The 24,837-nt window shown below is 43.4% G+C and overlaps 1 protein-coding gene across 1 annotated transcript; it reads right to left on the reverse strand.

Annotated features, from left to right (window-relative positions):
* Positions 1 to 13,875: 13,875 nt before the first annotated feature.
* POLE4 (DNA polymerase epsilon 4, accessory subunit) lies at positions 13,876 to 24,447 on the reverse strand. The gene is made up of 4 exons (XM_081101220.1): positions 24,187 to 24,447; positions 23,402 to 23,486; positions 22,702 to 22,743; positions 13,876 to 14,818 (listed from the first exon to the last, which is right to left on the reverse strand). Exons 1-4 carry the CDS (start codon positions 24,394 to 24,396, stop codon positions 14,805 to 14,807), a joined length of 351 nt encoding a protein of 116 aa, XP_080957346.1. The 5' UTR covers positions 24,397 to 24,447; the 3' UTR covers positions 13,876 to 14,804.
* Between the last annotated feature and the right edge of the window lie 390 nt (positions 24,448 to 24,837).

A 24,837-nucleotide genomic window follows, 5' to 3' on the forward strand; every position in this document is an offset into this window, starting at 1 on the left:
GAGAAGGGCATCTCCAGGAGGGACGTCTGGGAGGTATGGTCTCTCCCATGCAGTTCGGATTGTCCTTTTCTGCATTATAATTACTATCTATTCTGACCAAATCTTCAGTTGCAGCCTGCTTGCTCTGGGCTGTTCTTCAGGGAGAAAAAGGTGATCACACATGGGCCATGGGGTAACGGGTCACAGTGGTCACCCAGAGAAACAGTGACGAGAAACACAGACCAGCAGGGCAGCTCTGCGCAGGGGCCAGAATATATGATATGGAGGACACGTGACATGCGCTGGAGCCCCTCAGGATCAGCCAGGGAGGGAATGGTCTCTAATGCCGGCCCCTCAGAGGCCCACAGACGGTGATGGAGATCCTGAGGCTGGACCACTGCTACCAGCCTAACCTCTTCCCTGACTCAGCATCTTCTCAGAGCCAAGCCTGGGCCCCACTGCCTGCACTATGGCACTGGCAGCCCCTTGGGCCCAGCGTTGCCCAGGCCTCCTGCAGCTGAGACATCCTGGTCATCTTCCCTCCCACAGTCCATCCACCTCCCTCATCCCCACCCCTCCTAGAATCTTCGCCTCCTCACTCACAAGCCCCGGGAAGGACCACAGTGTCCAGGGTGGCTGTCAGCTCTTCCTCAAGCACAGAGCCACCCTCCCTGGCCCAGAGACCATCCAATATGGTCTTCTCAGCTCTGTTGGTCACCAGGGGCTAAAGCATACTCAGGAGCATCTCACTCCCCAGAGACCTTAGCCCTACCTCCTCTGGTCCTGAGTACCATCATCATCAAACGCAGCCCTTGGATTTCTGCTCTATGGGACAGGGTGGGCGGCCTGTCCCTGGTGCGTCCCCTGCTGAGCCCTCTTGGCACAGCTGAAGGCTCTAACACCAGCCACAGGTGCTACTTAACCACTTTTCTTCCTATTTAAGACCCACTGGATACAGCCAGGCACAAGGTGCCTCCATCAGCCAGGGCCCCCACAGACTAAGCTGAGAGGGCCCATGCAATTTTGGATCATTTGCGGGTAGTTTACTAAACAGACTGTTTACAAAGGCGTAGGCAAGGAGCATGGACCTCTAAAGGAACAGTGCAGCGTCCCAAAGTCAGAAACAGCGTCCGCTCAGCCCTAGGCCTGAAGGGGTGAGGAAAGGTGTGGTTAAGGGAACCCGGAGATGAGGAGGCCACATTGAGAGGGCCAAGAGCTGAGTTTGTTTTGTTTTTAAAATCCTCACCTGAGAATATTTTTTCCCCCATTGATTTTTAGAGAGAGTGGAAGGGAGGGAAGAGGGGGAGAGAGAGAAACATCAATTGGTTGTCTCCAGAGTGCACCCTGACTGGGGTCAGGGATCAAACCTGTAACCAAGGTACGTGCCCTTGACTGGAAATCAAATCCATGACCTTTCAGGTACACAGGCTGGTGGTCTGACCACTGAGCAAGCCGGCCATGGCGAGTTGAGACCTTTGGTCCACAGATAAAGTGATTCCAGTTGATCCCACAGGGAGAGAGAAATGAGTACACTGCCTTCACTCTCCCATCCATCTGCTGTGGAGCACCGCATTGCTGAAGCCAACCAGCAGCTGGAGGGCAGGAAGTCCACTGATGTCAGGCATGCAGGTCAGCCTCCCAGGGCACAGGGCGGCGTGAAGGGTGGACGTGGATGGTACCCAGCGTAGTGCCCTGTGGTAGCTGAGCATCGCTCGCCTGCATGGTACTAGCTAATGTGTACAGAGTGGGACAGGGAGAGAAGACTAAGGTAAGCTATCTAGGCCTTACAGAGTTTCAAACCCAGACACCGAGACACAAACCCAAAGAAGAGAAGGAAAGAAAGAGAGAGAGAGAGAGAGAGAGAGAGAGAGAGAGAGAGAGAGAGAGAAAGGAAGGAAGGAAGGAAGGAAGGAAGGAAGGAAGGAAGGAAGGAAGGAAGGAAGGAAGGAAGGAAGAAAGAAAAAAGAAAGAGAGAGAGAGAGAGAGAGAGAGAGAGAGAGAGAGAGAGAGAGAGAGGAAGGAAGGAAGGAAGAAAGAAAGAAAGAAAGAAGAAAGAAAGAAAGAAAGAAAGAAAGAAAGAAAGAAAGAAAGAAAGAAAGAAAGGAAGGAAGAAAGAAAGGAAGAAAGAAAGGTAAAAGAACTGAACAAGCCAAATTTTCCTGCCCACATTCTCACGCCCTTGGCATGAGATACAGCCCACTTGCTCATCCGTTAGTCACTCCCTACTGGCTGACTTCCCACGAAAACACATAGCTAACAACACAAATTTTTTAAATCAATCTGTAAAGGCATAAATAGGAAAAATTGTAGAAAAATAAATATAAATGACTTACAAACATATGAAAAGGTGCTCAATCTCATTATTATTTATGAGTTGCCAACGCGCTATTTTTTTAACCTCTCATACTGGCAGAAATTAAAACATCTGATAAAATATACAATATTTGCATGGTTATGAGGAAAATGCTGATAGCAATATAAATTGTGCAATTTTTTTGGAGATGCAATTTAAGATTTATATACTGGTTAATTTAGCTATCTTACTTCCAGGAGCATATTCTTATAGATACCCTCCCTCATGCAACCAAAATACAGTAAGGATAGTCATTGCAACATTGTATGTAAAAGCAAGGATTAGAAAAATCCTAATTGTTTACCTATAGAGGAATGGCTGAATAAATACATACAATGGAATACTACATAACAGACTTAAAATAGGTATATTTGGCCCTAACTGGTTTGGCTCAGTGGATAGAGCGTCGGCCTGCGGATTCAAGGGTCCCAGGTTCGATTCCGGCCCAGGGCATGTACCTTGGTTGTGGGCACATCCCCAGTAGGGAGTGTGCAGGAGGCAGCTGATCGATGTTTCTAACTCTCTATCCCTCTCCCTTCTTCTCTGTAAAAAATCAAAAAATATATATATTTTAAAAAATATATAGGCACATTTTTGTGTTGGTAAGGAGACCTAAAATATATTATTCGGTAAAAAAGCAAGGTACAGAACAGTAGGTATAATATAGCCTTATTTGTGGAGGCTATGGTAAGTGTAAAGAGGCAGGGGGTGTGGGGGAAGGGAAGGGGAGCATTGAGGACATGTTTTTGGATTAAGCCATACTCAGTTGCAATAGGATGCATGAAAAAGTAAGTTTATTTACCCCCACAATTTCTGTTTAAACTCATCCTGTGAATTTTTTTTTTTAATTTTTTAAATTGATTTCAGAGAGGAAGGGAGAGGGAGAGAGAGATAGAAACATCAATGATGAGAGAGAATCATTGATCAGCTGCCTCCTGCATGCCCCCTACTGAGGTTCAAGCATGCAACCCAGGCATGTGCCCTTGACCAGAATTGAACCCAGGACCCTTCAGTCTGCAGGCCAACACTCTATCCACTGAGCTAAACCAGCTAGGGCTCATCCTGTGAATTTGATCTTTTCCAACTCTAGTATAACATTTCTGGGAGGTCCTATAGCTTTTCAGCCACTCCTGGATCATTGAAAAGCTCTCCCCCCACCACCAACACCATTATGTTCAATTTAATGAAGAAATCATTTTGGTAATTTAACAATCCATCCAATATAATAGCTAAAACTCCAGTCTAGTCCAGTGTAAAACTTCTCCCTTCCCTGTTGGTCTAGGTCTGCTGTCTGGAGGTTGGTGCTGTTGGAGGTAGGGGTGGGGGTCACATTGGCTGCTTCTCTCTCCCTCAGTCACTTGCTGGCTTCAGTTTAGGATCCATCCACCCCACAATGGGGTGCAGGGGAAGAGGGCCTGCAGAGAGAGGGTGGTCTTTGCAGAAGGTAATGGAGCCTGTTTCTCTGAGCGTAACAGATGTGGGGTTTCCAGATGTTGGTTTTATAAAAAGCTGTTAAGGGTTTTGATTTTCTTTTTTCCCTCCCATTAGGTGTTTCTCCCACTGTGGACTGATAGCTACAGACTCCTTGCCACCAGAGCTGTCTCTTGTCCAAGTGTGGAAAACCTCCCCCAGCCCACAGATTCACTCTGCTGAAATCTCATGGTCCCACCAGGAAATCTTCTTGGGTGGGACTCAAGGGAATTCTGGGCTGCTCCCCAAACCTGACAGAATCCATATCTGGTCCCCCAGAAACGTGCACCTTTGCCCAACAGCTACTGAAAGTGCAGCTCAATACAAAGTGGCCACCTCTCCTCACTCGGCACCCAGGTAGACAGTTCCCAAACAGCCTTTTCACCTCCAAGTAGAAATAGGTTTGTCTTTGTTTCTGCAACAGGGTCCAGCTCTCTGGGAGGTGACCTTAGGCCAGCCGTGGGCAAACTACAGCCCGCGGGCCGGATCTGGCCCGTTTGAAATGAATAAAACTAAAAAAAAAAAAAAAAAAAAAAAAGACTGTACCCTTTTTATGTAATGATGTTTACTTTGAATTTATATTAGTTGACACAAACACTCCACCCATGCTTTTGTTCCAGCCCTCCGGTCCAGTTTAAGAACCCATTGTGGCCCTCGAGTCAAAAAGTTTGCCCACCCCTGCCTTAGACCCTGCTCATTGGGACAAGCACCCTGACAGCACACTCCAAAGAAATCTCCCAGCCTCTGCACCTCCCACTGACCAGAGGGAGGGTTGTTAATGCAGCCAGTCCTCTCTTACAATCTCTTAGCACAACCTACAAAGGTGCTTGAGTCAGTGGAAACAGAAGGCATCTACAGTGTTGTTGCAAGCCTTTGGGCCTCACCCAAGAGGGAGAAAAAATAGCACTTCAACATCTTATTCATATACATATTCCCATGTGTAAGGGAAAACTTATCCTAGAAATAATCCACAATAATAAATTCTGGGAGTAAACTAGGGGACAAGGAACTTTTCATTGTATGCCCTTTTATAGTTTTAAGCATGTTTATAATTCATGTATTACTTTTTAAACTAATCAAAAATCTAGTTAATACATTCTAAGATATGAGGACTAATATAATATTGTATGTCAACTGTAATCCTATATAATAAAGAGCTAAGGCTGTCATGCACTCATGCCCTCGCATCGAAGCTGGGGGACCTGAGGCCACGCCCCCTGCCTTGCACCAGGCCGGGAGACCTGAGGCTGCACCCCCCGCATGGTGGGGCTTGACGTGGGTCCTGAGGCTGCACCCCCCACACAGCAGGGCTTGACGGGGGGCCTGAGGCTGTGCCCCCTGCCCTGTGGGGCTTGATGGGGATAGGACCAGCCAGGTCTGTGTCTCACGTGATTTTGAGGTGCAGGTGGGTGGGGACTTGACTCTGGGTCCCGTGGCATGCCCCAAACTCTGATGGGAGGAAGATTTTCATATACATTTTATTAATTTTCTTCCATCTCTGACACTTCTATTATAAAGAAAGGGCAAATAGTAATATTAAAATATTTCCTCTAATTAATTCCCTTTTAATGTGCACGAATTTCATGCACTGGGCCACTAGTCTCTATATATAAAAGCCTAAGAAACAATTATGACAGGTCACTATGAAGCACACTGACCACCAGGGGGCAGATGCTCAATGCAGGAGCTGCCCCCTGGTGGTCAGTGTGTTCCCACAGCCAACCTCCCGTGGCTGGCCAACCTCCTGCAGTCCCTCCCCCAGGCCAACTGGCTGGCAGGCAAGCCCTGATGGCCTTGATTGCCGGCCAGGCTGAGGGACCCCACCCGTGCACAAATTCATGCACCGGGCCTCTAGTTGAAAAATAAAAAAAATATATTTTAAAATTAAGAGGGAGATTTGTATACCTCAAGATCAAAAAGGCTTCATTGATACAACAGAAAGTGAAACACCAGTTACAAAGTATATTAGAAGGCATGATCTCATTTACAACAGAAACCAAAGAGATAAAATACAAGGCATGGGCAAAATCTGTCAGAAGTAAACTTTAAAATTCTACTGAGGAGCATAAAAAAAAATTGAATAAACGGAAAAACATACTCTGTTCTTGAAAAACTCAACAATTTAAAGCTATCAATTCTCTCTAAATTAAACTATAAATTTATATGATCTCAATAAAAATGCCAACAAGTTTTGGGAGGTGCAAGGGGAGAGACTAAGCAAACTAATTATAAAGTTCATATTAAAAAAAAATGAACAATGGGCCAGGAAAACTCTGTTAGACCCCACCAGATAGCAAAACATTTGGTAGTGTTCTGGACATTAAAACCATTTGGGAGACTTTTGAGCAAACACAACCATTAAAACACCACAAAATGACAGTGAAATAATAAACAAAAGTGTAAACCAAAAGTCCAAAGAGAATGGGAGGAACAGAAGACGCTGTAAACTGGGTGCCTTTATCGAGTAAAGGAAGATAAGAATGAGACGGGGGTTGCCCTGACAGGCTCCCGGAAAGCCTCAGAGCATGGAGGAACAATGTTCTGAGGAAGGTAGGGTGAAGCCAGAGACTGACAGCATGGAGCTTGGTTGAAAGCCTTTTTACAGGGAGATCGGAATCCTGAGTGCCTTCCCCAGCCTGCTAAGCTCAACAGTGCCCCCTACTCTTCCACTGGATACCACTGATTATTCTCTGGGGAAAGAGCAATTGGCAATTAAAATGACTTTTAACCTATACCCAGCCAAACTATCAAGTCAACATGAGGCTCGAATTAAGACATTTTCAGACATGCAACGACTCAGAAAACATACTGTCCTGAGGAAGTGCCTCTCAAACTCTCCTCAGCACAGGAACCACCTGAGGATCTTAGTAAACTGCAGGTTCTGATTCAGAGAGCCTGAGAGCCCACATTCCTAATAAATCCTGGTGATACTAGTGCAGCTGGTCCCTGGACCGTACTTTGAGCAGCAAGATAGCATACACAGTAGCAGTTTGCAACGTATGTCCAAGGGACCTCTGGGGGACCCTGAGATTTTGGGGGACGATCAGTAAGGTCTTTGCTTTTCCAACTGCAATACTTTGCTGAGACTAGATTTTCTTCATACATTTCTACTAAAACAATACATCGTGACAGGTGTGAGCATCCAGCTGTCTTCTATTAAACTAGACATTAAAGAAATTTGCAAAAATGTAAAACAAGCCAGAACCGGTTTGACTCAGTGGATAGAGCGTCAGCCTGCGGACTCAAGAGTCCCAGGTTCGATTCCGGTCAAGGGCATGTGCCTTGGTTGCGGGCACATCCCCAGTGGGGGGCGTGCAGGAGGCAGCTGATCAATGTTTCTCTCTCATTGATGTTTCTGGCTCTCTATCCCTCTCCCTTCCTCTCTGTAAAAAAATCAACAAAATATATTTTTTTTAAAAAAAGTAAAACAATACACTTTTCTCAGTAATGTTTTGTTTTAATATATATATGATAAGGAATAACACTTGTGTCAACATGTAATGTGTTTTATTATTGTTATTTTGACATGAATTAATGAACATTTTAAAGAGCCCTTGAATTTCTAACATGGAAAGTCTCAATAGATAGAACCACTTTGTATATCAAGAAACGTTTTTGGGGCTCCTCGATCAAAGGCTCCTGAGACCAACATGTTTGAGAAAAGCTGCACTAGAGAATATGCTCAGGAGGAGACAAAGGGTCTTAGACTCCAAGGCTGGAAAGATGAGAGTGAAGCCAGGAGAGCAGCTATACTAGTCTTCTCTGCTGATGTAGGAAACTACTACACACTTAGTGGCTTAAAAACACACAAATTTATTATCTCACAGCTTTTGCAGAAGTCCAGGCTCCGCATGGCTTAGCTGGTTCTCAGCTTAAAGTCTCACAAGGCCAAAAATCAGGATGTCACCGGATGCAGTATCAAAAATCTTATTGAGAGGAATGATACATAGATGTTAGAGTGCTTGGATAAGTTTAGCAAGAAGCTCAGAGATAGCTAAGCAAATGAAAAAGCAATGTGCTCATTATTCCAGAACGAAATAAGAAATTGAAAAAGAAAGGAGACTCAATTATCATGAACTTCTTGGTTTGGCAGTGCACAATCTTTGCTCATAATGTAAACAATATTGATTTAACAGCAAAAATTTGTGACTATGGTCTGTCTGGTATGACTCTGTGGTTGAGCACTGATCTATGAATGAGGAGGTCAAGGCACATGCCTGGGTGGCAGTCTCGATCCCCAGTTGGGGGGTGTGCAGGAGTCAGCCGATCAATGATTCTCTCCCACTTCCTTCCTCTCTGTCATCAATAAATAAATATATATATATATATTTATATATATATATATATATATATTTATATATATATATATATATATATATATATATATATATATATATATATACTTTAAAGATTGGAAGTCTAACAGCAAACTGGTAACTACTTATGGAGATGGGGGGCTTAAGGTGGAGCTTAAGGGTGGAGCTGGACTAAAGGAACTTCCACTTTTTAACCTATCTTATGTGTTTAAATTTTTATACAAATCATAGATTCATATACTACTTTTTTAAACTATAAATATTTTGATGCAATTTTTTCCCAAAAAAATCTTTTATTTTTCTTACACCAGAAGCCGAGTGGGGGCCAGTGTGAAGCAGGCAGACCCTATCTCCACCCTCATGGAGGTGGCAGTCTGATGGGAGACAGGGAACCCAGCACTGACTCACAGTGCGGACAGCCCTGTGCTACAAGAGATGGGTCATGTGGGAGCCCAGGGCAAGGGCACCTTCCCTCACCTGGAGGATGGCCAGGAAAATGAGTGGAACTCAGGAGGCAAACTGGGGAGAGGAGGATGGGGCGGGGGGGGGGGGGGGGAAGTACAGCAGGCAGAGGGAACAGCATCTGCCAAGCCTCAGAGACCATGGCTCCCTCAGGAAATTCAGAGTAGCTAGAGCTCTGGGAGAGGAGGGAGAGGAAACAGGAATAGAGAGGGGACAAGGTACCATCACAAAGACCTGTAAAGTCTTATTGAGCAGGTTGGACTTGACTGTGAGAGCCAATAGGTAGTCACAGAGGACTGTGAGCAAAAAGGGCTGATCGGACTTGACCTTTAGCAAGCTCAGTATTCAGCATTTTCTCTGCCAGATTACATCAGCTGTGAAGCAAGGTATTCTTGTTCTCATGTCACAGCTGCAAGAGTTCCTTTTATTTTTGAGAACACTGGGCAGTGTTTTCCTAGCATCAACGGAAGGAGGACCATGCATCCATCTGTCCCAGCTCGTGACTCCTGGCTTTCACTGTCACCTTTAGTAGACACTTTTCCCCGGGGCTGACTATGTCATCATTCCTAAGCCACTAACTATTAAAAAAAATAATAATAACAAAAAAGAAATTTTAAAAAAAGAAAGAAAAACAAACAACAAAATAAATAACATGAGAATCAAACCCCGGGAAAAACCCAGCCCTTGCCAGAAACTTCGTATAGAGGAATTCCCTGTGAAGTCCTGCTCAGGCAGGTCTGTTCCCTACTCCAGGCCCTGCAGGGCCCCCGGGGCTACATTCATGAACATCATCAAAGCCTCAAATCATCCATGTTAGCACAGATATAGATTTGCTGGCAACTGCTGGCATATTCCTTCTCCTCTTTCCATCCCTCAATGTCATCCCAGCTTAGGGTTTCCTCTTGGCTTGTGCCCAAGTGGCGGTTTTTAGGCCACTATCTCTCCCTCAGGCTCTGAGCTTGAGGGTTTTCAGTGACAATGAGCTCTCTTGGGAATTTTCTCTCCCGGGTTTGTTATGTCTGACATTATTCTCTGTTAGGACACACATTCTGGCATACAGACTTTTGTACTTTTACAAAGTGCTTAGTGAAATCACTGATTTCTGTCACTTGCAATTTAGGAATGACGAATGGGAGAAAAACCAAGGTAGCTTCTTGCTTTTAGCAGGCACCATATAGTAACAGTGGCAAGAGGAGGAATCCAGAAATTATCCCCAAGATTTTCATCTAGCGTTTACCTGGGGGAGTATTTCACTATTTTGAAGCACTGAGAGCTCGAAGCTTCTTTTAGCGGGTAAGGCAAATAAGAAATGTTTTTAAATACAGTTTCATAGTTGTGTACTGTGAAATGATGTATTTCTTTAAAATGCACTGAGAATCTCTAGTGAATTATCTTTACCAGTGTCACTTAAAAAGACAGAGGTGATCTTTGCTTCGTGACCCTGGAGTGACTCCCTGCAATGAGGACAGATGCTCTCACAGGTGCTCGGCGGCACCCTGGTCAGTCTCCATCTTCTCTAATAAGGTAAGACGTGCTCATTATCAGCCTGTCAAGACAACACCGTGAATTGATGGGCATAGATAGCTTTTTAAAATCATGTCTTTCTCACCCTAACCGGTTTGGCTCAGTGGATAGAGTTGCTGACTGAAGGGTCCCGGTTCGATTCCGGTCAAGGGCATGTACCTTGGTTGCAGGCACATCCCCAGTAGGGAGTGTGCCGGAGGCAGCTGATCGATGTTTCTAACTCTCTATCCCTCTCCTTTCCTCTCTGTAAAAAATCAATAAAATATATTTAAAAAAAAATCATGTCTTTCTCTGTTTGCTGTACTAGACTCTAGTAGGGAATGGGGAGCAAAAGGGACATATTGTCTGTCTTGGGTAAAAGCCCTCCAGCATCTCCAAAAGGTCTTTCTTAATAATCTCAGTCAGTATGTCTCAGGCTAAGAAACCTGGGATTGTAAGCAGGTCAAAATGAACCTTTTTCTCAAAAGCAAACTCTCATTAACCAACTTCTAGGTCTGATATACAGACATGTCTCCACCTCCACTTACGGCGTTCCCTTACGTGTGTTTGAAAAGAGCCCTGGTTTCTTAGAGCTTTTGTTACCACAGGCGAGCCGCATTCAGAATAGGAAGGGCTGCAAGGCTCAGTGAGCATTACTGCAGGCTGACAATGGAACTGACAAAAGCTACAGGAACCAGACCCACTGTGACTGAGCAACTCAACACTATGTGCCCAGCATGACATTGAGGACTTTACTAGCGTTACTGTGACCTTCACAATGACTTTATGGAGTAGTGACCATTATCACCAAGGCTTAGAAATGTTAGTGTGCACAATCCCAGAGTGAAGAATTGCAAAGATGAGATGTTGTGGCTGAGACTTCTAGGTGTCCATCAAAATGTACCTACCATTTGACCATAATAAGGGGGTACACGATCCCCTAGCCAGAAACGGTATGTCCTCGCTGACCTTGCAACTAGAACTGGCAAGTAGGCTAAGTAGGAATCAATGGGATTTGGACTGAAGTAATGTGTGCAACTTGAGTCCTCTCCAACTTCAAAGGCAAGACCCTGGTCCTACTCACACTTTCTTTCTCCTTCCTGTGAACTGGAACTGAACTTGGAGATCATTCAGCTTGTGTCTAAGTTGTTCTGTCAAATACAGTAACCACTAGGCATCTGTGGCTATTTAAATTTAAGTATAATTTAAAAGTTAGTGCCTCAGTCACAATAGCCACATTTCAACTTCTCAATAGCCACACGTGGCCGGCAGCTACCACATTGTAGAGCACGGATGTAGAGCATTTCCATCATCATAGGAAGTTCTATTGGACAGTACATACAGGAATGTCAAAGCCACCCCGTGGAGCACAGCAACCCTGTTAGTCTAGTCCAGTGGTCGGCAAACTGCGGCTTGCGAGCCACATGTGACTCTTTGGCCCCTTGAGTGTGGCTCTTCCACAAAATACCGACTTCTGTGCATGGGCCACGAAGTTTCAATTGCACTGTACATGCACGCTCGCACGTGGTATTTTGTGGAAGAGCCACACTCAAGGGGCCAAAGAGCCGCATGTGACTTGCGAGCCGCAGTTTGCCGACCACTGGTCTAGTCCATGAATTGTTACATGGAGGAGAAATAAATTTCTACTTTATTTAAGCCAGTATGTTTTGTGGCATATTTGTTGTAGCAAATTAGCCTTTACCCTAATACAGAAAGCCAGGAATATCATTGGCAGGCAATTCAGCACAATAGCCAGTGAGCGGTGGTGCTGTCTTCCTCATTCCCTTAATGGTTTCCACAGCCTAGAGATTGGGCTTTTGTGTTTTGAGTATTGTACACCTGGCCCGTGATGTCCTCCACCTTTGGCCTGTGCAGATCACCTTCTCCTGACTTCACATCTCCTTCCTCCCTCATCTGATGCAGTGAATATTTATGGAATTTTATAAATATGGGTATAATGCAGCTAGCAGATGCTCCCAAATATAAACAAAATGCCTCCTCCCCCCTCCCCCCCCCCCCCATATCATTTCCTATTGTAAATTTTCTTGTATGTATTTTCTGGCTATTCACTATTTTCCAAGAACATAGCCCTTGCTTGGCAAGAAAGTAATCTATACTATGGTGTGGAGACGGGCTACAGTGTTTGGACAGGTTCAAGCCTCGCACTAATGAGAGGGCACAGTCCTCTCGTAGTCACTGGTCACGTGCAAGTCCCAGCTTGGAGGGCAGAGCCCTCCCAGCACAATGATAGCCAGAGGCTATAGGTGTGAGCTTGAACCTATGGTCGGAACACGTGGGCCCACGTGCCTGAGTGATGTGGGCTTGACAGAGTTCAGGTGCATGTAATTGGGAAGATTCAAAACTCACGAGAACTTTGTAACCACGCCCTTACTTTGCCTCGTGGAATATGGCTATAAAATAAAGACTCGGCTTACAGGCTGTGGCACTCTCTCCATCAGAGAGGGCAGCGTCCCACCCAGACCCAGCTCTCTTCTCGTCTATCTTTTCTAAATCCTTCACCGCCCCCACTCAGGTTCACCCTTGGCCAAGCTGTCGCGGCACAATATGGAATAACTCTCACAGGGACTGAAATACTTCCAGGGCATATGGCCACCACATTCTCATCTCCCTTTAATGATGTAACGTGGACCAACAACCCAGAGCTGGAAATGACCCCATTCATTCACAAAGAGAAATCTGTCACAGTGAATGGAAATAGTCCACCTCCCCTTGATCAGCCCTTCTCCCCATGATCAGCTACATGGGAAGCCAGGTGAGCATCAAACCACTGCCTAGGAAAGGTGGGCTCAGAACAAAGGGAGTTAGGATTCCAGTGTTTGAAGGCACTGACATGTCTGGCCAATGGGACCAAAGTAGTCAGAGGCACTGGCTAAGGCTCAGGCTACCTACCTAGTGGGCAATGGTGTTTCTGGGACCCTTTCCTCACTTCCAGGATTGACCAGTGCCCCATGCTGACCGACATTCTTCTAGATAGATTTTATCAAATCTAATTGTACTTGACTTTAAGGTTCCACTTTCAGGGGACAATCTTCCTACCTCTTATTTCCAAATTCTTGGGGAGAGCCCACCACGGCTTATATAATGGAGTATATTATTAAGAGCAAAGGGCTTGAAGCATGGTATTCTGAGCAGAGCCTTATACTGGTTTCCTTTGCACTGCACGAAACCTTCCAAGCAGAGACAACACACTGAGGTTCAGGCACCCTGCGTGGAAAAGAAGAAAACACTGTGTACTGCAACCAGTACAATGGTTGGAGAGTGCCTGGGAGTTTGTTATTTCTTAGAAAACTCAAGAGGAAAGTTTGTTATTTCTTAGAAAACTCAAGAGGCAATTCCTGAAATTGTCACAGCCTTCCCTGACTTGTCAGAAGAGAGCACTTCTACCAAGTGGTGCTCTAAGGATGACTACTTCGCCAAGGGCTTGGGGAGCCAGCCTCTCTCTGCAGGACTGAGCGCAGTTAAGACTTACTTATAGGACACTGAATAGCTCAGTGGCTGTAGGGTCTGGGCACTGTCTTTGCAACTTTGTTGTAAATGTAGTATTATTCTAAAATAAAGTTTATTTATAAAATGCTACAGGACTGAGTATCTGCATTTTTCTAGGGAGATCTATGAACTTTGCATCATGGATCCATGATCCAAAAATATGTAAGACCCACTGTCAAAGGCTTCCTGCGCTTTCCTTAACCACTGCTTCCTACACAGTCTGCCTCCTTCCTGCTGTCATCCACACCTTCCCCTCAAAAAAACAAAACAAAATTTAGCCAGAGACTAGGGGAGGAGAGAGTGGGAAATTACTGTTTAATGGGTACAGAGTTTCAGTTTAGGAAGATGGAAAATGTCCTGGAGACAGATAATGGTGTACAAAACTGTGAATATGCTTATGCCACAAAACTGTACATTTAAAAATGGCTTAAATGGTAAATTTTGTTATGTATACTTCACAATTAAAAAATAAAAATAAAGGAACTGCTACTGATATATGGTATCACATAGATAAATCTTGAAAATATTATCTACATGAAAGAAGCCAGGCACAAAATACCACATATTATGATTCCACTCAGATGAAAATGTTCTAAAATGGTGGTGACAGTTGTAAATATCTGTAAATATACTAAAAACTATTGAAATACATACTTTAAATGGTATGTAAATTATATCTTAACAACGCTGTTAAAAATTTGAATTCATTTTAAATCTAGCATCACATTTATTTGAACTTATGAAGACCTTAAGTGGTACCCAGCAAATTCTGGAACCAGATTCTGGTGACATGCTGGAAAAGAACAAATAAATGAAAAGACTGAGATTTAGAATAGCTGGCAGGGACGATCAAGAAGGTCTGTGACTGAGCATGGCAGCTCTCCCGTCACGGTGGGAGAACAAAGGCAAGAATATGAAACACACTAGCTTCAAGTTGATCAGAGACCTTTATTCTGGTCCCTGTCATTCATTAAGCAACCAACACAAATCATTTTGTCTCTGCTTCAAGCAGCAGCAGTTGATCCAGACAGAAATGGAAGACAGCCATGGAAGACCTTATAGAGAAAAACAAGCAGGTTATTCTGGCTTAGGTAAAATTAGAACAGGAAACTATAGAGTGCGACTTTCCAAGGACTCTGTTCTTCAAAGCTGAGGCCTGCAGAGGGCTCGCTGAAGGATGCAGGTGAAGGCTCACAAAGTGTCCAGCTCAGTAATCAGTCTAAAGTACCTAAAAAGACAAAGAGAATGTATCAAGCAAGGTTCCTCAAGAGCTGGGTGCGTATAACAAACCGGGCAAGGTTAAAGTGGGAGCTGCTTTGGGGCTGGCAATTCTCTAAAACCAAATACTTGTTTAGAAGAATAGCCATCCAAAAGACCCCCGGCGGAAAACAGTCAGTACAGAGGGTGGGCAGTTGGGAACTAAGCATACTTGTCTAAAGCATTAGATTAGAGTTGGGAAAGGCCTAAGAAGTTAAAATATTAGTTAAGCGAGCACTTATGGAGGCCATACAAGGGGAGATACAAAACACATGAGATAAAACAAAGAGTTTATAATTTTTTGAGAAAGTTCTAGTTCAAGATGGGATACTGAGCCCACAAGTTCCTATGTTCTATGCTCTCCTACCTAAGATACCATTCAAAAGGAAAAAAAGCTTAAAAAAGACATAAATCACCTGGCCAGCATGGCTCAGTGGTTGAGCATCGACCTATGAACCAGGAGGTCATGGTTTGATTCCTGGTCAGGGCACATGCCTGGGTTTTGAGCTCAATCCCTAATAGGGAGCGTGCAGGAGGTAGCCAATCCATGATTCTCTGTCATCACTGATGCTTCTATCTCTCCCTCCCTCTCCCTTCCTCTCTGAAATCAAGCAAAATATATTTATTTAAAAAAGACATAAATCTACAACAAAGAATTGGGGGATCTATTAACAGTTAAGAGATTTCAACAAAAAGTTAAGTATCAGAAATCTGACTTAAGAGTATTTATCAATAATGTAGAGGGAAAAAGCAAGACTGTAAACCTAACTTGGCAGGAAAGTATCAGAGCTTTTAAAGGACCAAAGGAATTATCTGGAAAACTAGCCAGCTCCCCACAGTAAAGCTCTCTGCATTCTGGCCTTTGGGGGATACCACCATAACATCTAAAGAAAATTGCCAGGCAAAAGACACACACACACACACACACACACACACAGAGCTTCCAACAGCCCTCTTATTCCCTCATTTTAAGACAGAATGAAAACCACCAGGCCTGTGAAGAAATCCTACACAGTGAGAGACGAAAATTTACTTTTTAAAAAAAAAAAAAGTGAGAATGCAAATTCCTGCTAAGACCAACTGATAAAGCTGATTAAAAAAAATTTTTTTTTAAATCTAGGCTTTGAAAAAGCTCCAAGAAAAGGTAAATCCAATATGCTGAAAGGCAACAACACAAAGTAAACCCAGCCTTCAAAGCTGCTTTCACCCTGAAGGCATTTTCCAATCCAAAAAACAGAGCTGAAAAACTGCTATGATTTTGGCAGGCTCAGTGAACCAAGATTCAAATCCCAGACTCAAGAGGGACGGTCTGATAACTTGACTCCCCCCGCCCCCCCCCTCCCCACACACACACCACCACCACCACCACCACCACCACCACACATACACACACACACACACACATTGTTTAACACTGGAGTCCCAAATGGTTAAACTCTCAAGTAAGGCAAAACCAGAATTAAATCAGCCCCATCACAGGCCTGCAGTCACGGTTCATATCACCACAGTGATCTGAGCAGCCTCAAATCTTGAATTTGGATTAAGGAGATTCTGCACTGATAAATGCCCCTAGGTTCCTTGCAGAAGCACATGAAAATCTTTGGAGAAAGATTTCATTATATAGTCCTCAAATTATCCAACAAATAATACTTAAAATCTAATGAACCATGTACTGATATAACTAGGCATATAGAGAAAAATGACCATGAGACAGTACCAACAGAAACAGTAGACCAAAAAAAAAAAAATGCTTCAAAAGCCCTGGGTATTAGATGGACACAGACTATAAAACAATTGTGCCTATGTTTAAAGAAATAAAATGCAAGCTTCAAAATACCTACAGAAAATACAAACAACAAAAAGTGACAAAATACATTTAAAAAAATAACCAAATAGAATGTGCAGAACTGAAACATATAAAAACTATAACTTGCCGAAACCGGTTTGGCTCAGTGGATAGAGCGTCGGCCTGCGGACTGAAAGGTCCCAGGTTCGATTCCGGTCAAGGGCATGTACCTGGGTTGCGGGCACATCCCCAGTAGGAGATGTGCAGGAGGCGGCTGATCGAAGTTTCTCTCTCATCGATGTTTCTAACTCTCTATCTCTCTCCCTTCCTCTCTGTAAGAAATCAATAAAAATTTTAAAAAACCCAAAAACTAAAACTAAAAAAAAAAAAAAAATGTTAAAGGAGATAAGGTCACTGAAGAGAAAGCAAACTGCAAGGTCAGAAACATTACACAGAATACATCATGGAGTGGCAAAATTATGGTTGAGTTTTAATATCTGTTTAACGGGAATTCCAAAGAAAAAGGAGATAGAGAAAACAAACCAGAGACAATATGTCAACAGTTATTAGCTAAGAATTCTCTAGGACAGATCCACAGATTTAACAACTCTTAGCATACCACATTAGAAATCTACACCTAGATACATCAAAGTGAAACTTCAGAAATATCAAAGATAAAGAGGAGATCTCAAAAGCATACAGAAGAAAGAATAACAAGTAATTCTTCAATGGAAACCAAAAAAAGGAGAATGATAGCTTCAATGTGCTAAAAGAAAAAAGAAAAAGGCAGCTACCAGAAGACCCAAACTAAAGGAAATTCTAAAGGATTTACTTCAGAAAGAAAAAAAAAATGATCACAAATGGAAGATCAGAAATATAGAACGGAAAGAAGAGCAAAGATAGTAGTAAGTATATCGATAAATTTATATATCATTGGCTGAATCATTGCAATACAACAATGATAATGCCTTATGTGAACCAACAAAGACAAAACAAAAATCCATAACAATAACATGTGTGGCAGAGAGGGACTTATAAATGGAGTTAATGGATTCTAAGATCCCATATTGCTGAGACTGAGGGGAAAGGTACTAATCACTGAAGGCTTTCCCTTTGACATCAAGATGCTTGGTCCTTGTGGCTCAGTTAGTTGAATGTTGTCCCACGCACCAAAAGGTCACCAGTTCAATTCCCAGTCAGGGCACATGTCCGGTTTGTGGGCTCAATCCCCAGTAAGGGGTGTATAAGAGGCAGCCGATGGATGTTTCTCACATCAATGTTTTTCTCCCTCTCCCTTCCACTCTCTTTAAAATCAATAAAAGCATATTTTGAAAAAAAATGCTGTCACTATTACTCAACACTAATGGAGATACAAGCCAGTGCAATATGGCAAAGAAAAAATTTTAAAGACATTTATTTTTAAAAGTTTCTCAAAATTATCATTATTGGAAGATATTACTGTGTGATTAAGTAAAGTCAAAAGAATGAACATATAAATCATTAGAATTAGTAAGAGTTGAGCAAGAGACTAGGTGCAAAATTAACATATGTAATCATTTATATTTCTATATACTAGCCATGTTTTTTAAATGACATTTTTAGGAAGATACCACTAATAATAGCATTAAAAATATAAAGTACTTAGGGAAAAACACCTAACAGTATATGTCAAGATTTCTTCAGGTAAAATAAAAAAAAATTAATTTTAAAAAATTAAAGATCTAAATAAATGAAAAAATATACCAGGTTCATGGACTGGAAGATTCACTATTGTAAAGATATCATTTCTCACCCAAAGTAATCTATAATTCAATGCCATCCATATCAATATCCCTTTTTGTGAAATTTGACAAGCAGATTCGAAAATGTACATCAAAATGCAAAGAATAAAAATCAAAGAACAAGGTGGGAAGATTTGCTCTCTTGGATAAAGCTCCTATAATTGAGACAGTGTGGTACTGACATGGAAATAGACACACAGATCAGTAAGAGAGAATAAAAAGCCCAGAAACAGCCTTGATTTATAACAAAGATAGAACTATAGAGAAAATGATATGGACAAGTAGATAGCCAAACAAGAAGGGAGAAAAACAAAAAGAAAAAAACTGGATACCTACCTCAAACCAATAGATAAAAAGGCTATTCTATTTTTATGAAAGACTAGAGGCCCGGTGCATGAGATTTGTGCACTGGAGGCGCGGAGGGGGGGTGGCAGGGAGGCTGGGGGGGATGGAGCCCTCCCTCAGTCCAGCCTGTGCCCTCTCACAGTCCAGGACCCCTTGGGGGATGTCCGCCTGCTGGGGATTGGGCCTAAGCCGGCAGTCAGACATCCCTCTCGCAGTCCGGGGCTCTCGCAGTCCGGGACCTCTCACTCCTTACCGCCACTGCCACTGTGCTCACCAGCCATGAGCCAGGCTTCTGGCTGAGCAGTGCTCCCCCCTGTGGGAGTGCACTGACCACCAGGGGGCAGCTCCTGTGTTGAGCTCCTATCTTTTAATAAAAAAGAAAAAATATCCAAAAGAAAAACAGAACAACCTCCCCACAAAAAATGAACATGCATATGGAAAGATGCTTAACGTCACTAGTAATGAGGGCAAATTAAAATCACAATGCAATTTCATTACATTCCTACCAGACTGACAAAAATTAAAAACTCTGATAATACCCAGTGCTGGCAAGAATAAAGAGTAATGAGAGTTATCATACACTACTGGCACTAATATGAATGAGGTAATACAGGAAGTTCAGCAATACCTACAAAAGGGAGATACACATATCCTATGTCCCAGGAATTTTATACATACACGTACCCAGAGAAACACATATAAGAATATTCATAACTGTTCATAATAGCACACACCAAAAAAAGATTATCCAAATATCGACATTAAAATGGTTCCATTGTGGTATTGTCACAATGTACTGTATGCATGCCATACAACAAAGAAAATGAAAAAACTAGATATATGTGTAACCAAAAAGATGAATCTCATAAATGAATTAACCTAAAGAAAACAGCTATGAAACGGATGCTGACAAATAAATACATAGTTTATTTCTATTTGTACAAAGTTGAAAAAAATACAAAATTCAATCCTCATATTTACAGATGCATGCTTATATGGTAAAATTATGAAGAAAATCAAGGAAGTAATTACCAAAAAGTCAGGAAACAGTTATGTCAGGACAGGGCACAGGAAAGAATATGATGAGGAAGAAATATATATGGAGCTTCTGGGGGCTGACAATAGTCTATCTCTTTGCCTAGTTGGTGGTTACAATGTTGTTTATTTTATTATTTATTGTCTTTACATTTGTTCACATTGTATTTCATAAGGAAAAACTTATAAGAATATACATATTTACACTTATTTGAATAATGTATCCAGAAGATTACAGAGCCTGATAACAGTTACCTGCAGGGAAGGGAACTATATGAAGTATTAAGGAACAGAAAGAATATACATGAAGACTATTCACAGTACTATTTTCAACTTCTACATTTAACCTACATATAAAGCATGAAAGATTTAATTCTGATAATATGTCATCAGCCTCAACAATGTCAAAGAATAAGTGTAGATGACCCAAAACAAGAGCTAGAAGTGGGCTAAAAGCAGGAAAGAAAAAGACAGGTACAGTAACAATCATACTTTACAAAGTGTAAAGACAAGAAATATGTTGAAAGTTGGGTACAACAAAAAAGTAGACATTTTGGTGTGTTATATAAACTGTAAAGGTATCAAAGGAACTAAAAATAATGATACAACTACCAAAAAAAAAGAAAGGAAGGCCCTAGGTGGTTTGGCTCAGTGGATAGAGTGTCAGCTTGCGAACTTAAGGGTCCTGAATTCGATTCCCAGTGGAGGGTGTGCAGGAGATAGCTGATCAATGATTCTCTCTCATCACTGATGTTTCCATCTCTCTCTCCCTCTTCCTTCCTCCCTGAAATCCATAAAAATATAGTTTTTTAAAAAAGGAGGAAGGGATTTATGGGGTAGTATAGGTTAGCCAAATCTTCATTTATCATAGCAGGAATTAATAACACCTGCAGTTGATAAATCAAGGAGGAAGCATATTATTTAGAAATGAGTAACCACCTGAAAGCTAAAAGCAGAAGCAAAAAGGTGAGGGGCAACAGCTGCATTTCACTACAGCGATTAGGTAACTGATTTTGTTGTTGTTAATCCTCACCTGAGGATATTTTTCCATTGATTTTTAGAAAAAGTGGAAGAGAGGAGAGAGGGAGAGACAGAGAGAAATATTGATGTGAGAGAGACACATTGATTGATTGTCTCCTACACACACCCCGACCAGGGCTGGGGAACCTGCAACCGAAGTACATGCCTTTGACCAGAATTGAACCCAGGACACTTTAGTCCGAGGGTCGACGCTCTATCCACTGACCAAAACCAGCTAGGGCACTATTCTGATTTTTAAGCATGGATATATATTGCCTTGATTAAAAAAAGAAAAAGGTAATTTTCTAATTAGAACATACACTTCTAAGGACATAAGAACATTTATTTTAACAGGTACAAAAATAATATAATATTGACTAAATCCACAGAGGCTAAAATGGTCAAAATTCTGATATATTAATGTAATAGAACAGAGGATTCAATTACTGAGATTATTCTATTGGAACATGAAAATGAACACATCTACTACTCAATAAATGGCATTACTAAAAATCCAAGCTAAGGTGCCTCATTAGCGCAGTTGGTAGCACATCTTTCTCATAAAAGTCCAAGCTAAGCACTATGCCATGGAAGAGGGTGGGATGGAAAACTGCATTAAAATCTCTCCACTTCCATTCCTGGCACACTCCAATTAATTTATTATCCACAGGGTACTAGTGTTATATCTTTATTTTATTTCTTTTAATATATTTTATTGATGTTTTACAGAGAGGAAGAGAGAGAGAGAGAGAGAGTTAGAAACATCGATGAGAGAGAAACATCGATCAGCTGCCTCCTGCACATCTCCTACTGGGGATGTGCCCACAACCAAGGTACATGCCCTTGACTGGAATCGAACCTGGGACCTTTCAGTCTGCAGGCCAACGCTCTATCCACTGAACCAAACCAGTTACAGCATAGTGTTATATCTTTAAAATACAAATCTGAAGAGCTAGTAATTAAAAATGAGCAGAAAAAGAAGGGGCCCAGTATTTTTGATTGGAAGACTAATAGGAAGTCAGTCACAAGAAGTTGTCTGCCTTAAGGCAGGTAGCTAACAACTTAGTTTTAAGAATAATGAGTACATGAACAGAGAGCTTAAGAAAATGCTATAAAGAAGATACTTGAAGCTGGTCATGGGAATTTAAAGACATTTAAAAGAACATCTCAAAAGGGCCAGGAGCCTAGATTGATATAAAAATGCAAAAGAAAGGTGTAAATAAAATGAAATAAATACATCAAGAAAAGATTTTGGATGGTAATAAGGCTTGAAGGAGGTAATGAGAATACCTTGGCATAGTGAAGTCAGAAATAGTTCTAAAAGAAGGTAGCTGAAATGAGATATGTCAAATATTTGCTATTTCAATTTACAAGATTTAGTTAGTAAACATGAGTTCACCTAAAATTCCTAAGAACAAACAGATACAGGTGAGTATAGAATCTCTCAAGGCAGCAAAATAATCACTTAAGGAAAAAAGGAACAAGAAGTTGTTGAAGAAAAAAAGAACAAGAAGTACTCTTTAAATGTTGGCAATAGTTTCTGGTTTCTAGCATTAAGAGGGGAAAGATTTATACCTAGGGCAAGATCAAAGTGGGAATTAAACTTCAGAATCCACCTAACTCTACTTCGATCTAAATTTCTCTGCCATTTCTTTATGATTAGCAATCCTCAGGTAGAAGTTCTAATTCCCCAAGGGAACTGAAATTTCTAAATCCCACCAGATTTATCAAATTACTAGTTGTTCCTATGTATAGGAAGTAGGGAGAAAGAATTATCCCTACACAACCAAAGAAGAACCATGCATCCATTTTATATAAGGTTTTGAACTCAGGTCATTAGCATGGAAAAGACAGCTAGAAATAATTACCCACTGGTAGAGAACTTACCTTCCAGAAAAGCAAATTCATCCACAGCTTCTATCGCATTATCTGAAACACAAGGTAAAGGGACACCTGACTACCTCTGGTCATTTGGACATCAGCCCCCACAAAGAGCATAACCCCCACACTGAAGGAGGCAAGAGGCTTTATGCAAACCAGGGTGTTTATAAAATGTGTCCCTTTGCTAACTTGAAATCCATTGCTACTCCACCACCAAATCTTACCTATCAGCTCTCTCTCTACAAGAATAAGAAAGGCCTGGGCAAATATTGTTCAGGGAAGGGAACCTCTTTGCTCTGAGTGTCATCAGAGAAGAGTTTAGCAATATAGCGGGGAAGGTGAAAATACGATTATGTGAAAGCGTGCACATGTATGATGGCTACCACCTAGAAAGAAAACGCAGAAATCAAATCCCGAGTGTCTAGGGAAAAAGCAGTATCAAGCCTGGCACAACCTGGCAGAACGCATAAAGAGGTCTAGTCAGCTGTGGCAACAGCTGGACTCCTTTCCTTCTCCGTCCCGACATCACACCAGCCACCCAAAGCACAGAGACTCTACACGTAGGGCTTTCTGGCACGATGGCAGCCCAACAGAAATCACAGACAGACCCTTTGGCACCTCTCATTTTACAGTGAGGCCTTCCCAACCACTAAGAGGGAAGCTCCGCCCCGCCTCCTTGGCAGCAGATGCCACAGGGACACTCTACCCAAATCTCTCCGCTGGAGGGTTTTCCGCTTTCCTTGTTGAGCGCAGCAGTAGGCATCTTTTGCAATAGTCTCCACAAACAGTTCCTGTGAAGCAAGTGGGAGAGGTGTCCAGTAAGCCCTCACTTAATCTCCTGAGGCTTTAGGCGAAACGCCACATAGCCAAACCAATTTTACCTTAGACGACGTGATACAAACAACTAAGCTCCTATGGCACCTGGTCCACATGACAGGGGAAGGATGCTGAACAGATACGGGGTTATCTGAGGACCTGCTGTATTGGTGGGCACTGGCACAACTTCTGAGAGCTTCTATTGGTGAGTAGGGGGAGGAGTGGGAGAGGGCTCGGATGCTTGGGGAGGTCCTCAGGGAAGCTGAAGGTGGCCCTGGACTCCATGAAGGTCTATCCCCCTTTCCCCTTCCCCTTTAGCCCATGGCACGACTCTCCTCCCTCCTTTGTCAATCCACCCCACTCATTCACTAGAGACTCCTACAAGGTCTGTGGTAGATACTGGAGATGCAAATTAGAGGCAGGTATAACAAACTAATGCTACCTTACGCGACCCTTTTACTGTCCCCACTTCCTGCACTCACACCTCACAATGCGGCCCCAGCACCTCCCACTTCCGGCTCTTCAGTACACCCCCTCCGACCCTCCTCCTCCTCCACCTCCTCCATCCCAACGCCGGCCCATGCCGCCGCTAAGCCCCGCCCCTCGCTGTCACTAAGCCCCGCCCCAAGCCACGCCCCCACCCGCGTCCCAGGGCCCCTCGCGCTCCCGCCGCACCGCGGCTCGTGCCAGAATGAAGATGGCTTCCTGTCCCGCGAGCGTCACATCAGGGTCCGCCTTAACCAAGGCCTTCACTCGCGCCAAAGGCAGCCTCGAGAGACGGGCCCCGGGCGCACTCGTCGGAGCTTGCGGCTGCGGGGCCGCTGCCTCCCCACTGGACCCCTCCTCTTCGCGGGGCGTCCCGCTTCCCGCAGCGGCCGCCGCCATCCGGCCCGTAGCGTGCTGCGCGCGGCCCCCGCCTGTGCGCGCGCAGGCAGCGCCAGCCCCTTTCCCGCGCGCGCTGGAGGCCACGCCCCTGTGGGCGTGGCCCATCCCCTTGTGCAGCCCCGCCCCTCGCTCAGCCCCTCGCTCCTGGGAATCCGGGTGACTCGGAAGTCGGCGCGGTGTGTGGTGGCTTCACGTAGTTCCTGCTGCTTCTCGCTGCCCCTGGACTGTAGTGGCCTCCTCGGTTCCGAGTGGCCCTCCGGTGCCGTCCGGCCTAGTTGAGCCCAGGCACCGCCCCGTGGTTGGTGACTATTGTGGCTGGAGGTGCTGGTGCCGGGACCAGCGCTCCGATCAGGAGAAACCCAGCCGCGGCCCGCTAGTCTTGGTCAACGCAGACTGACACCCAAGGCTGCAAAGGGCACGTGCCCCTGAGGGAGGCCCGGA

Source organism: Myotis nattereri (genome assembly GCF_964212035.1).
Source record: "Myotis nattereri genome assembly, chromosome: 10".
Classification (NCBI taxonomy): Eukaryota; Metazoa; Chordata; class Mammalia; order Chiroptera; family Vespertilionidae; genus Myotis; species Myotis nattereri.

Coding starts and splice junctions, on each gene's coding strand:
- POLE4 (XM_081101220.1), bottom strand. CDS start 24,396: ATGGCGGCGGCCGCTGCGGGAAGCGGGACGCCCCGCGAAGAGGAGGGG. Junction 23,487..24,186: donor TCATTCTGGCACGAGCCGCG/GTGCGGCGGGAG, acceptor CTTGCTTCACAG/GAACTGTTTGTGGAGACTAT. Junction 22,744..23,401: donor CCTCCAGCGGAGAGATTTGG/GTAGAGTGTCCC, acceptor CTTGTGTTTCAG/ATAATGCGATAGAAGCTGTG.